At 48.1% G+C, this 13,899-nt stretch overlaps 1 protein-coding gene across 1 annotated transcript in view; it reads left to right on the forward strand.

The window, feature by feature from the left end:
- LOC144609312 (misshapen-like kinase 1) overlaps positions 1 to 13,899 on the forward strand; it is a 63,199-nt gene that overhangs the window by 6,951 nt on the left and 42,349 nt on the right. Inside the window, exon 2 of the mRNA XM_078427743.1 lies at positions 8,509 to 8,730. Coding sequence (XP_078283869.1) covers positions 8,509 to 8,730 — 222 coding nt within the window. The remainder of the gene's footprint in view (positions 1 to 8,508; positions 8,731 to 13,899) is intronic.

Here is a 13,899-nt window from a genome sequence, read left to right on the forward strand (position 1 = left end):
TGACCTGCTGAGTTACTCCAGCATTTTGTGAATAAAAAAAGTTCCCAATGTTGGGGGAGTCCAGAACCAGGGGCCACAGTCTAAGAATAAAGGGGAGGACATTTAAAACTCAGCCATGATCACAATGAATGGCGGTGCTGGCTGGAAGGGCCAAATGGCCTCCTCCTGCACCTATTTTCTATGTTTCTGCATTTTCCTTTTCCTTCATTCCCTTTGATTTTCGTTTTCACACCTCCCATATCTCCATGTCCCCCTCTCCCCCTGACTCTCAGTCTGAAGAAGGGTCTCAACCCAAAACGTTACCCATTCCTTCTCTCCAGAGATGCTGCCTGTCCCACTGAGTTACTCCAGCATTTCGTGTCTATCTTCAATTGCATCTGATTGATAAGAACTTTCCATGTAGGGCGTCGGGGGATCAAACGCCCCTGCAATCATTGCACAAGCTGAGGTTCTCCGAGCACCTCATAATGTGCTATATAGTATGTCTTTGCTGGTCGTAACATGCTTTCTCTTTATTGCCACATCAATTCTACAGCCCAATACTTCAGTGGTAAGTTATTTCCAGATACATTGGTTTTGATTTGCCATATCTCATTGCACAAGTTTTCTGATAAAAATGTCTACATAATCTACTTAAGAGGTGGCGCGGTGACACAGTGGTAGAGTTGCTGCCTTATATAGATACATAGAAAATAGGTGCAGGAGGAGGCCATTCAGCCCTTCGAGGCAGCGCCACAATTCAATGAGATCACGGCTGATCATCCAAAATCGGTACCCCGTTCCTGCTTTCTCCACACATCCCTTGATTCAGGTTTACTAGGTTAATTCCCGGAATGGCAGGACTGTCGTATGTTGAAAGACTGGAGCGACTAGGCTTGTATACACTGGAATTTAGAAGGATGAGAGGGGATCTTATCGAAACGTATAAGATTATTAAGGGGTTGGACACGTTAGAGGCAGGAAACATGTTCCCAATGTTGGGGGAGTCCAGAACCAGGGGCCACAGTTTAAGAATAAGGGGTAGGCCTTATTTAGAACAGAGATGAGGAAAAACTTTTTCAGTCAGAGAGTTGTGAATCTGTGGAATTCTCTGCCTCAGAAGGCAGTGGAGGCCAATTCTCTGAATGCATTCAAGAGAGAGCTAGATAGACCTCTTAAGGATAACGGAGTCAGGGGGTATGGGGAGAAGGCAGGAACGGGGTACTGATTGAGAATGATCAGCCATGATCACATTGAATGGTGGTGCTGGCTCGAAGGGCCGAATGGCCTCCTCCTGCAGCTATTGTCTATTGATTCAGTTAGCCCTAAAAACTGCACCAGAGACCTGGGTTCGATCCTGACTACGGGTGCTATCTGTACATAGTTTGAATGTTTTCCCCGTGACCACGTGGGTTTTCTCCGGGTGCTCCGGTTTCCTCCCACACTCTTGACTACGGGTGCTTGTTTGTGTGTTAACTTAAAGTGACGGCGCGTTCAGAACAACGTTGGTGCCCGTTCACCTCGGTGTCAGTCACTTTGGACTGAGGCATCATCCAGAAATTGGGAGTGGATGTGAATATCGAACCAGTGTGACCAACGTGTGATCAATAAGTAGTGTAAGAAAATAACTGCAGATGCTGGTACAAATCATATCATATCATATCATATATATACAGCCGGAAACAGGCCTTTTCGGCCCTCCAAGTCCGTGCCGCCCAGCGATACCCGTACATTAACACTATCCTACACCCACTAGGGACAATTTTTACATTTATCCAGCCAATTAACCGACATACCTGTACGTCTTTGGATTGTGGGAGGAAACCGAAGATCTCGGAGAAAACCCACGCAGGTCACGGGGAGAACGTACAAACTCCTTACAGTGCAGCACCCGTAGTCAGGATCGAACCTGAGTCTCCGGCACTGCATTCGCTGTAAAGCAGCAACTCTACCGCTGCGCTACCGTGCCGCCCTATTCGAAAGTATTCACAAAATGCTGGAGTAACTCAGCGGGTCAGGCAGCATCTCGGGTGAGAAGGAATGGAATGTCAGTCTGGGGAAGGGTCTCGACCCGAAACGTCACCCATTCCTTCTCTCCTGAGATGCTGCCCGACCCGCTGAGTTACTCCAGCATTTTGTGAATAAATAACGTGTGATCAATGGTCGGCATGGACTCAGTCAATAGTCAATTTATTTGTCACATACACATAAACATAGACATCGAAACATAGAAAATAGGTGCAGGAGTAGGCCATTCTGCCCTTCGAGCCTGCACCGCCATTCAATATGATCGTGGCTGATCATCCAACTCAGTATCCCGTACCTGCCTTCTCTCCATACCCCCTGATCCCTTTAGCCACAAGGACCACATCTATCTCAATCTTAAATATAGCCAATTAACTGGCCTCAACTACCTTCTGAGGCAGAGAATTCCACAGATTTACCACTCTCTGTGTGAAAAAAAACTTTCTCATCTCGGTCCTAAAAGACTTCCCCCTTATCCTTAAACTGTGACCCCCTTGTTCTGGACTTCCCCAACATCGGGAACAATCTTCCTGCATCTAGCCTGTCCAACCCCTTAAGAATTTTGTAAGTTTCTATAAGATCTATAAAATCTTAAAATCTATAAGTTCTATAAAATGCGCAGCGAAATGAAAAATTACCCACAGTCCAACAATAAAACCAATAAAAATAAGCAATAACACACACACACAATCATAAACCACAGTGGACCGAAAGGGCCTGTTTCCATACTGTACCTTTCAAATAATCAATCAGTCGCTCTGCCATTGGCACCTCGAGCTGCCCCATCCTAATCTTGCGTGTTCCTCCCCCACCGTCTCTCTTTAGAGTCATCTAGTGGTACAGCGTGGAGACCGGCCCTTTGGCCCAACCTGCCCAGCTACATTAGTCCCACCTGCCCGGGTTTGGCCAATATCTCTCTAAACCTGTCCTATCCCTGTACTGTCTAACTGTTTCTTAAACGTTGGCTCAACAATCTCCTCTGGCAGCTCGTTCCATACACCCACCACCCTCTGTGTGAAAAAGTTACCCCTCAGATTCCCATTAAATCTTTTCCCCTTCACCTTAAACCCATGTCCTCTGGTTCTCGATTCCCCTACTCTGGGCAAGAGACTCTGTGCGTCTACCCGGTCTATTCCTCTCATGATTTATACACCTCTATAAGGTCACCCCTCGCCCTCTTTGCTTGCTCAGTCTTTTCAGAAGGAAATATTGAAGCGGAAACTACTTGGAAGTCAGACTAGGTAAACAAAGTGAGTTTTTATTCACAAAATGCTGGAGTAACTCAGCAGGTCAGGCAGCATCTCGGGAGAGAAGGAATGGGTGACGTTTCGGGTCGAGACCCTTCTTTTTTTACAGTATTCGACATGTTTCACGGTCACCATGACTGATTATGGATGATTTCAGTAGCAATATATTTTTCTCTGGACTTCAATTATCTTCCACATTGGAGATAGAAGCAATGAAGCTATTGCTAATTATAACCTGTCTTATCTGCTGGCATGTGTGCTCCCCTCCCATTGCTGTGTGCAAACAGCGCTGTGGAATCATATCAGCCAGCTCTTTGAAAAGCATATCCAATTAGTCTCATTCCTGGCCCTTCCCCATAATCGCCAATATTCCCCTCCCCCTCCCCCTTCCCCTTCCAGTGCATATCCAATTCTATTTGGAAAGTCATTCTTGAATCTGTTTCCCTCCTCCCCCCCCCACCAGCATGCAGGTACAGCAGGCAGTGAAGAAAGCCAATGGAATGTTGGCCTTCATAACAAGAGGAGTTGAGTATAGGAGCAAAGAGGTCCTTCTGCAGTTGTACAGGGCCCTAGTGAGACCGCACCTGGAGTACTGTGTGCAGTTGTACAGGGCCCTAGTGAGACCGCACCTGGAGTACTGTGTGCAGTTTTGATCTTCAAATTTGAGGAAGGATATTCTTGCTATTGAGGGCGTGCAGCGTAGGTTTACTAGGTTAATTCCCGGAATGGCAGGACTGTCATATGTTGAAAGACTGGAGCGACTAGGCTTGTATACACTGGAATTTAGAAGGATGAGAGGGGATCTTATCGAAACGTATAAGATTATTAAGGGGTTGGACATGTTAGAGGCAGGAAACATGTTCCCAATGTTGGGGGAGTCCAGAACAAGGGGCCACAGTTTAAGAATAAGGGGTCGGCCATTTAGAACGGAGATGAGGAAAAACTTTTTCGGTCAGAGAGTTGTGAATCTGTGGAATTCTCTGCCTCAGAAGGCAGTGGAGGCCAATTCTCTGAATGCTTTCAAGAGAGAGCTAGATAGAGCTCTTAAGGATAGTGGAGTCAGGGGGTATGGGGAGAAGGCAGGAACGGGGTACTGATTGAGAATGATCAGCCATGATCACATTGAATGGCGGTGCGTACAGGCTCGAAGGGCCGAATGGCCTCCTCCTGCACCTATTGTCTGTTGTCTACCCCCGTACTTTATAAAGAGCAGTGCAACACCCCAGTTGCATGGCAGCGCAGCGGGTAGAGCTGCTGCCCCACCGCGCCGGAGACCCGGGTTTGATCCTGACCAGGGGCGCTGTCTGTACAGAGTTTGCACGTTCACCCCGTGACCTGCATGGGTTTTCTCCGGGTGCTCCGGTTTCCTCCCGCACTCCAGAGACACAAATTTGTTTTAGGTTATTGACTTCTGTAAAAATTGTAAAGTGTCCCTAATGTGTAGGATGGTGCTAGTGAATGGGGTAATCGGTGGTTAGAGCAGTATCGGTGGGGCAAAGGGCCTGTTTCCACACTGTATCTCTAAAATCTAAAGACTAAAGGATAAGTTTAGAGGGATGCAGGGCAGACAGATGGGACTAGTATAGATTGTCCATGTTGTTCGGCATGGGCAAGTTGGGCCGAAGGGCCTGTTTCCACGCCTTATTTAGGGTTTTTTTATTTAGAGATACAGCGCGGAAACAGGCCCTTCGGCCCTTCGGGTCCGCACTGCCTGGCGATCCACGCACACTAACACTATCCTACACACACCAGGGACAATTTTTACATTTATCAAGCCAATGAACCTACAAACCTGCACGTCTTTGGAGTGTGGGAGGAAACCAAAGATTTTGGAGAAAACCCCACGGGGAGAAGGTACAAACTCCGCACAGACAGCGCCCGTAGTCGGGATGGAACGTGGGTCTCCGGCGCTGCATTCGCTGTAAGGCAGCAACTCTACTGCCGCGCTATCTCTAAAGCCAAAAGTAAACTCCAAAGTCTAAATGACAAGTTTTCCTTCCCTAATGGCATAAAATCCAGCCGCTCAAAGCCCTCCATTTGTCTTTCCGTGTGTTAAGTGGCCAGTTTTTGACACTGTGGCAACTGAGAGCCTGGCGTCAAATGTTTCTTCCCAGGGTGAAAGCGTGTGTGTGAAACCCTGGGTTGCTCCTCTGCTGTGCGAGGTGTTATTTATAGAATAAAACTGACAGAGGTAGGCTGGCCTCCCTCTCGGCTGTGGAGTGTTGCATGTGGAGGAGGAGCAGATGTTTACCTTTTAAGTGCGATGAATGAAAAGCAAATGCTTTGGCAGTGTGGGAGATTGGCGTTCACTGTTCTAGATCTTGATCAGCCCTACGGCACAGAACTCTTGCTCTCCGATCTAATCTCTTTTTAAATGTTTTACTCACTCCCATTCCAAAGCTTTGATCCGAAACGTCACCCACTCCTTCTCTCCCGAGATGCTGCCTGACCCGCTGAGTTACTCCAGCGTTTTTGTGTGCCTTCGACTTAAACCAGCTTCTGCAGTTTTATTTTTCCTAGTAACATGTGCTTAAGTCAGAGGTTTGACAGTTTATGCCTTAAAGTAAAAATTAATTCGGGGGTAAAATTCTGGACTGAAGGAATCCATCCGTTTATTAAATTCAAAAGATTCATTTACCTTTGAATGAGGAAACCTCTCTCCTTAGCCTGGTCTATTTGTGATCCCAGACTTGGTGCTTAATAAGTAATTAGACCTTAAGACACAGGGGAAGAATTAGGCCATTCAGCCCATCGTGTCTGCTCTGCCATTCAATCATGGCTGATCAATCTTCTCCCCTCCTCAACCCCATTCTCCTGCCTTCTTCCCGTGACCTTTGGCTCCCTTCCTAATCAAGAACGTGCAAATCTCCGATTTAGAAATAACCTATGACTTAGCCTCCACCACCGTCTGTAGCAATGGATTCCACATTCACCACACTCTGGCAAAGAAACTCCTCCGCTTCTCCATTCTAAATGTACGTCCTTTTATTCTGAGGCTGTGCTCAGCAGTCCTAGACGAACCCACATCCGGAAACAAGGCACGTGTGCTATTGCCTTGCCATTAGATAATAGGGAATAGGTGCAGGAGGAGGCCATTCAGGCCTTCGAGCCAGCACCGCCATTCAATGTGATCATGGCTGATCATTCTCAATCAGTACCCCATTCCTGCCTTCTCCCCATACCCCCCTGACTCCGCTATCCTTAAGAGCTCTCTCTTGAATGCATTCAGAGAATTGGCCTCCACTGTCTTCTGAGGCAGAGAATTCCACAGATTTACAACTCTCTGACTGAAAACGTTTTTCCTCATCTCCGTTCTAAATGGCCTACCCCTTATTCTTAAACTGTGGCCCCTTGTTCTGGACTCCCCCAACATTGGGAACATGTTTCCTGCCTCTAACGTGTCCAACCCCTTAATAATCTTATACGTTTTGATAAGATCTCCTCTCATCCTTCTAAATTCCAGTGTATACAAGCCTAGTCGCTCCAGTCTTTCAACATATGACAGTCCCGCCATTCCGGGAATTAACCTAGTAAACCTACGCTGCACGCCCTCAATAGCAAGAATATCCTTCCTCAAATTTGGAGACCAAAACTGCACACAGTACTCCAGGTGCGGTCTCACTAGGGCCCTGTACAACTGCAGAAGGACCTCGTTGCTCCTATACTCAACTCCTCTTGTTATGAAGACCAACATTCCATTAACACGCATGCCCACACTCCAAAGATGTGCAGACTTTCGTAAAAAATTGTAAATTGTTCCTAGTGTTTAGGACAGTGCTGGTACACGGGGATTGTTGGTGGGCGCAGACTCCATGGGCCTATTTCCACTCTATGTCCCTAAATTGAGGGTCTGAAGAAGGGCCCGACCCGGAATGTCACATTCCTTCTCTCCAGAGATGCTGCCTGTCCCGCTGAGTTACTCCAGGTTTTGGTGTCTGTCTAAACTAAGCTAAAGATATTCCTCCTTGTCTCCGTTGTAAAGGTACGTCCTTTTATTCTGAGGCTGTGTCCTCCAGTTGAGGACTCTACCACTCGAGGAAACAAGGCCAGGGGTACTATCGCCCTGTCGTTAACACATACGCCCTCATTTTTTTGGTTTTAATGGGTTGTGGCTGAAACTTCTGCATCCTTTGGTTGACTTGCTATGAGTTTAAAGTAAAAGAAATAGTGCACGCTGCTAGTGATGCTGACAAGGGAGATGTTGGTGTTCACGTTAATGCCGCTGTGATCAGCCAAAACATTATGACCACTGACAGGCCAAGTGAATAACATTGATTATCTTGTTACAATGGCACCTGTCAAGGGGTGGGATATATTAGGTAGCAAGTGAACAGTCAGTTCTTGAAGTTGATGTGTTGGATGCAGGAGAAATGGGCAGGAGTAAAGACCTGACAAGGGCCAAATTGTTATGGCCAGACGACTGGGTCAGAGCATCTCTGAAACGGCAAGGCTTGTGGGGTGCACCCGGTCAGCAGTGGTGAGTACCGACCGACAGTGGTCCGAGGAGGGCAAAACCCACAAACCGGCGACAGACAGGGGGTGGCACGGTGGCGCAGCGGTAGAGTTGCTGCCTTACAGTGAACGCAGCGCCGGAGACTCAGGTTCGATCCTGACTATGGGCGCCGTCTGTACGGAGTTTGTACGTTCTCCCCGTGACCTGCGTGGGTTTTCTCCGAGATCTTCGGTTTCCTCCCACACTCCAAAGACGTACAGGTTTGTAGGTTAATTGACTGGGTGAATGTAAAAAAAAATTGTCCCTAGTGTGTGTAGGATAGTGTTAGTGTGCGGGGATCGCTGGGCGGCGCGGACTCGGTGGGCCGAAGGGCCTGTTTCCGCGCTGTATCTCTAAATTTAAAAATCTAAAATCTAAAAAAATGTTGGGCGCCCAAGGCTCATCGATGCGCGAGGGCAACGAAGGCTATCCCGTCTGATCCGAACCGACAGAAGGTCGACTGTGGCACAAGTCACAGAAAATGTTAATGGTGGTCACGGGAGGAATGTGTCACAATACACAGTGCATCGCACCCTGCTGTGTATGGGGCTGCACACGGAGGGACCAACAGCATATTAGGCAGGTGGGCGTGATGTTTTGGCTCATCAGGGCATAATGTTTTGGCTGATGTGTTAGTTGCTGTAGTGGACTGACCGGGTAGTTTTACGTTGGCATGGCTGAGTTGGCGGGTTTTGCGCGCGGTGACCGTGGTGCCTGACCGCCACCGTTCTCACTGCCGTCCCCACCTCCATCTTCTTTGTTCAGGAGTACAAGAGGAAGCAGCTGGAGGAGCAGAGGCAGTCCGAGCGGCTGCAGAGGCAACTGCAGCAGGAGCATGCGTTCCTCATGTCCCTACAGCAGCAGCAACAGCAGCAGCAGCTCCAGAAACAGCAGCAGCAGCAACAGCAACAGCCTCAAGAGAAGAAGCAGCTCTATTACTACAACAAGAATGTGAATCCCACCGACAAGCCAGCCTGGGCGAAGGAGGTAATGCGTGCAACGTGTCCGTCTGAAGAGGGGCCTCGGCCCCAAACGTCACCTGTTCCTTGTCTCCAGAACTCCTCCTGACCCGCTGGGTTACTCCAGCTTATTTGTGTCCTATCTTCGGTGTGGACCCGCATCTGTGGTTCCTTCCTACGCGTGAAAAACCAAACTAAAGTTGGACCGATCGCATCTGCCTGCACGTAACCCCTATCCCTCCATTTCCTGCACTTCCACGCGCTTCTCCAAATGCCTCTGAAATGCCACTCTCATCATCTGCCTCTGCCAGTGCGTTTTCAGGCCCCCGCCACTCTTATAGACAATAGACAATAAGGGCAGGAGGAGGCCATTCGGCCCTTCGAGCCTCTACGCATCGCCATTCAATGTGATCATGGCTGATCATTCTCAATCAGTACCCCGTTCCTGCCTTCTCCCCATACCCCCCTGACTCCGCTATCCTTAAGAGCTCTATCTAGCTCTCTCTTGAATGCATTCAGAGAATTGGCCTCCACTGCCTTCTGAGGCAGAGAATTCCACAGATTCACAACTCTCTGACTGAAAACGTTTTTCCTCATCTCAGTTCTAAATGGCCGACCCCTTATTCTTAAACTGTGTGTGGCCCCTTGTTCTGGACTCCCCCAACATTGGGAACATGTTTCCTGCCTCTAACGTGTCCAACCCCTTATTAATCTTATACGTTTCGATAAGATCCCCTCTCATCCTTCTAAATTCCAGTGTATACAAGCCTAGTCGCTCCAATCTTTCAACATATGACAGTCCCGCCGTTCCGGGAATTAACCTAGTAAACCTACGCTGCACGCCCTCAATAGCAAGAATATGGGGAAAAAAACCTTACTCCACACATCTCCATTAAACATTCCTCAAAAACAGTGATTTAAGTTCTTGATTTCCCCCAAGAGCACCCCTTCCCCCCCCCCCCCCCACCCCTGCCCTCCAACTCTCTCAAAGTTATTAAAGCATTTCAAGACTAATGGTGAGGCACGGTGGCACAGCGGTACAGATGACGCCACACAGCGCCAGGGACCCAAGTTCAATCCTGACTACGGGTGCTGCCTGTACGGAGTTTGTACGTTCTCCCCGTGACCGCGTGGGTTTTCTCCGCGTGCTCTGGTTTCAAGGTCAGTTTATTGTCACATGTACCAGTTACGGTACGGTGACATTTGAGTTTCCTCCCACACTCCAAAGATGCACAGGTTTGTAGGTTTATTGGCTTCGATAAAGATTGTAAATTGTCCCTAGTTTGAAGAAGGGCCTCGACCCAAAGACGTACAGGTATGTAGGTTAATTGGCTGGGTAAATGTGAAAATTGTCCCTAGTGGGTGTAGGATAGTGTTAATGTGCGGGGATCACTGGGCGGCACGGACTTGGAGAGCCGAAAAGGCCTGTTTCCGGCTGTATATATATGATATGATATGATATGACCCAAAACATCACCCATTCCTTCTCTCCAATGATGCTGCCTGTCCCGCTGAGTTACTCCAGCATTTTGTGTCTACTTTTGATTTAAACCAGCACCTGCAGTTTTCTTCCCCACACATTGGTTTAGCCATAGCTGTCTAAAGACCAGCAACATATATGGTTTCTTAAGATAGACACACAATGCTGGAGTAACTCGGCGGGACAGGCAGCATCTCTGGAGAGAGGGAACGGGTGACGTTTTGGGTCTGAAGAAGGGTCTCGACCTGAAAAGTCACCTATTCCTTTTCTCCAGAGATCCGTGTGTCCCGCTGAGTTACTCCAGCATTTTGTGTCCATCTCCGGTTCCTACACCTACTGTTGCTTAATATCTGCTACAGGAACAGCAGTTTTCTGTGCCTCAATGCCTTGGTTTGTACACTGTCATCCCTCTGCTCAAATGTCCATCCCCCTCATTGAAATTCTCATTTGCTCCATGGCCACATCTATAGTCCTTACCTAGTCTGACTTTGGTCAGACCCACTTGACCTTAACTGCCCTCTGATTATGTAGGAAAATAACTGCAGATGCTGGTACAAATCGAAGGTATTCACAAAAAGCTGGAGTAACTCAACGAGTCAGGCACCATCCCTGGAGAGAAGGAATGGGTGACGTTTCGGGTCGAGACCCTTCTTCAGGCTGATGTCATGGGGGGCGGGACAAAGGAAGGATACAGGTGGAGACAGGAAGATAGAGGGAGATCTGGGAAGGGGGAGGGGAAGAGAGGGACTGGGGAACTATCTAAAGTTGGAGAAGTCAATGTTCATACCGCTGGGCTGCAAGCTGCCCAGGCGAAATATGAGGTGCTGTTCCTCCAATTTCCGGTGGGCCTCACTATGGCACTGGAGGAGGCCCATGACAGAAAGGTCAGACTGGGAGTGGGAGGAGGAGTTGAAGTGCTCAGCCACCGGAAGATCAGGTTGGTTAAGGCGGACTGAGCGAAGGTGTTGAGCGAAACGATCGCCGAGCCTGCGTTTGGTCTCGCCGATGTAGAGAAGTTGACATCTAGAGCAGCGGATGCAATAGATGAGGTTGGAGGAGGTGCAGGTGAACCTCTGTCTCACCTGGAAAGACTGTTTGGGTATTAAGTCGGTCAGTTTATTTTAGTTTAGAGAGATACAGCGTGGAAACAGGCCCATCGAGTCCGCGCCGACCAGCGATTTCCCCGTCCTCTATATCCTACGTGCTGGGGACAATTTACATTTACACCAAGCCAATTAACCTACAAACCTGCACGTCTTTGAAGCTCCTGGAGGAAAGGCTCCAGGCGGTCACGGTGGCGCAGCGGTAGAGTCGCTGCCTTACAGCGAATGCAGCGCCGGAGACCCGGGTTCCATCCCGACTACGGGCGCCGTCTGTACGGAGTTTGCACGTTCTCCCCGTGACCTGCGTGGGAGATCTTCGGTTTCCCCCCACGCTCCAAAGATGTGTGGGTTTGTAGGTTACTGTGGGAGGAGGCCAGAGCTTCCGGAGGCAACCCACGCGGTCACGAGGAGAACGTACAAACCCCGCACAGACAGCACCCGCAGTCAGGATGGAACCCGGGTCTCCGGTGCTATGAGGCAGCAACTCTACAGCTGTGGCACGAGGCAAATTAGTGCAGGGCAAATTAGATATGGACAGAAATGTCAGCCTTGATCACCGCCAACATCCTGTGAATACATTTATTTTTAAAGTCACGGGAAACATAATTTTCACAGTTGCAGATTTATACAGACACAAGGTCTTTGCTTGCTTAAGGCCACCATTAAAAGATAAAAGATCAGTAAAGCTCTGCAGAATTGAGTGTTCCTTATCCAGCCCCTCGGGTTAAAATATGTGAACAAGGCGTCAAAGAATTAAATGTGATTTTAAAAAAAGGAACTGCAGATGCTTGTTTGTATCCAAGATGGACGCAAAGTGCTGGAGTAACTCAGCAAGTCAGACAGCAGCTGTGGAGAAAATGAATAGTTGACGTTTTGAGCCGGGAGCTTTATTCAGACTGATGTCTTTTGTTGGTCTGAAGAAGGGTCTCGACCCGAAACGTCACCCATTCCTTCTCTCCTGAGATGCTGCCTGACCTGCTGAGTTACTCCAGCATTTTGTGAATAAATACTTTTGATTTGTACCAGCATCTGCAGTTATTTTCTTATATATCTTTTGTTGGTTTGACCCTTTGGTTCCTTGCTCTCCTTGCAAAGAATAGCATTGACTTTGCAGCGTAAAAGTAGACCGCTAGAGCCTTCTCTCACCTCTCCAGATCTATCAGAAACATCACCTGTCCTTTTTCTTCAGAGATGCTGCCTGATCCGCTGAGTTCCTCATAAGGTTATAAGCGATCGGAGAAGAATTAGGCCATTCGGCCCATCAAGTCCACTCCGCCATTCAATCGTGGCTGATCTATCTCTCCCTCCTAACTCCATTCTCCTGCCTTCTCCCCATAACCCCTGACACCCGCACCAATCAAGAATCTGTCTACCTCTGCCATAAAAATATCCACTGACTTGTGGCCTCCACAGCCGTCTGTGGCAATGAATCCCACAGATTCACCACCCTCTGACTAAAGAAATTCCTCCTCATCTCCTTCCTAAAGGAGTGTCCTTTAATTCTGAGGCTGTGCCCTCTGGTCCTAGACTCTCCCACTAGTGGAAACATCCTCTCCACATCCACTCTATCCAAGCCGCTCACTTCAGTAAGTTTCAATGAGGTGTCCCCCCCCTCATCCTTCTAAACTCCAGCACTTTGTGCCTATCTTATGTTAAAGAATTAGTTGGCTGGCCTTAACGCTATGTCTGTATTGTCTACGAGGCATTAAAATGTCATCTCTCACGTTGTGACTGCAATAGTTTAACTGTGGTTGTGTGATGTAGCTTCACCCACTGTCTGCTTGTTGAAACATCGTGACCTTATCCATACATAATAATCTAACAATAATAAGCCAACTGTGGCCTGTTTGTCACTGTTACTTTTTTGCATATCTTTCATTCATTTGTTCTATATCTCACTGTCTGTGTCTCTTGTTTCCCTCTCCCCTGATTCTCAGTCTGAAGAAGGGTCTCGATCCGAAACGTCACCTATTCCTTCTCTCCAGAGATGCTGCCCGTCCTGCTGAGTTACTCCAGCTTTTTGTGTCTATCTTCGGTTTAAATCAGCATCTGCAGTTCCTTCTCTCCAGAGATGCTGCCTGACCCGCTGAGTTACTCCAGCATTTTGTGTATCTGCCGTTCCTTCCTGCACATAGTTTAACCGTGGTTGTGTGATGCTGCTTCACCCACTGTCTAGTTGTTCAAAAACCATGACTTTAAATATCCACACATAATAATCTGTTCCCTATTGCTGCCCGTCACAATTTAGCATTGAGCATTTGTCATCCCTTAAATTACGTATTTGCCTCTGGGTGCATTGGAAATCAGGAATCGTGACAACATTCAGCTCCGTCCCGTTTGATCCAAACCAAATTCTCAATCGAGATTGCGCAGCTATCCAATCCATAAAAACCACTGGAGATCTTGATGAAGATCAAATAGCTTGACTGCCTTGACATTTCGACAAAATGGTGGCAACTCTTTGCCTGCTGGTCCCAGAGGTGAATCATCTACCATCCGATACAATCGCCTATCTCTTATATCATATCATATCATATCATATATATACAGCCGGAAACAGGCCTTTTCGGCCCACCAAGTCCGTGCCGCCCAGCGATCCCCGTACATTAACACT

This window comes from Rhinoraja longicauda, chromosome 34 (assembly GCF_053455715.1).
Source record: "Rhinoraja longicauda isolate Sanriku21f chromosome 34, sRhiLon1.1, whole genome shotgun sequence".
In the NCBI taxonomy this organism is placed as follows: domain Eukaryota; kingdom Metazoa; phylum Chordata; class Chondrichthyes; order Rajiformes; family Arhynchobatidae; genus Rhinoraja; species Rhinoraja longicauda.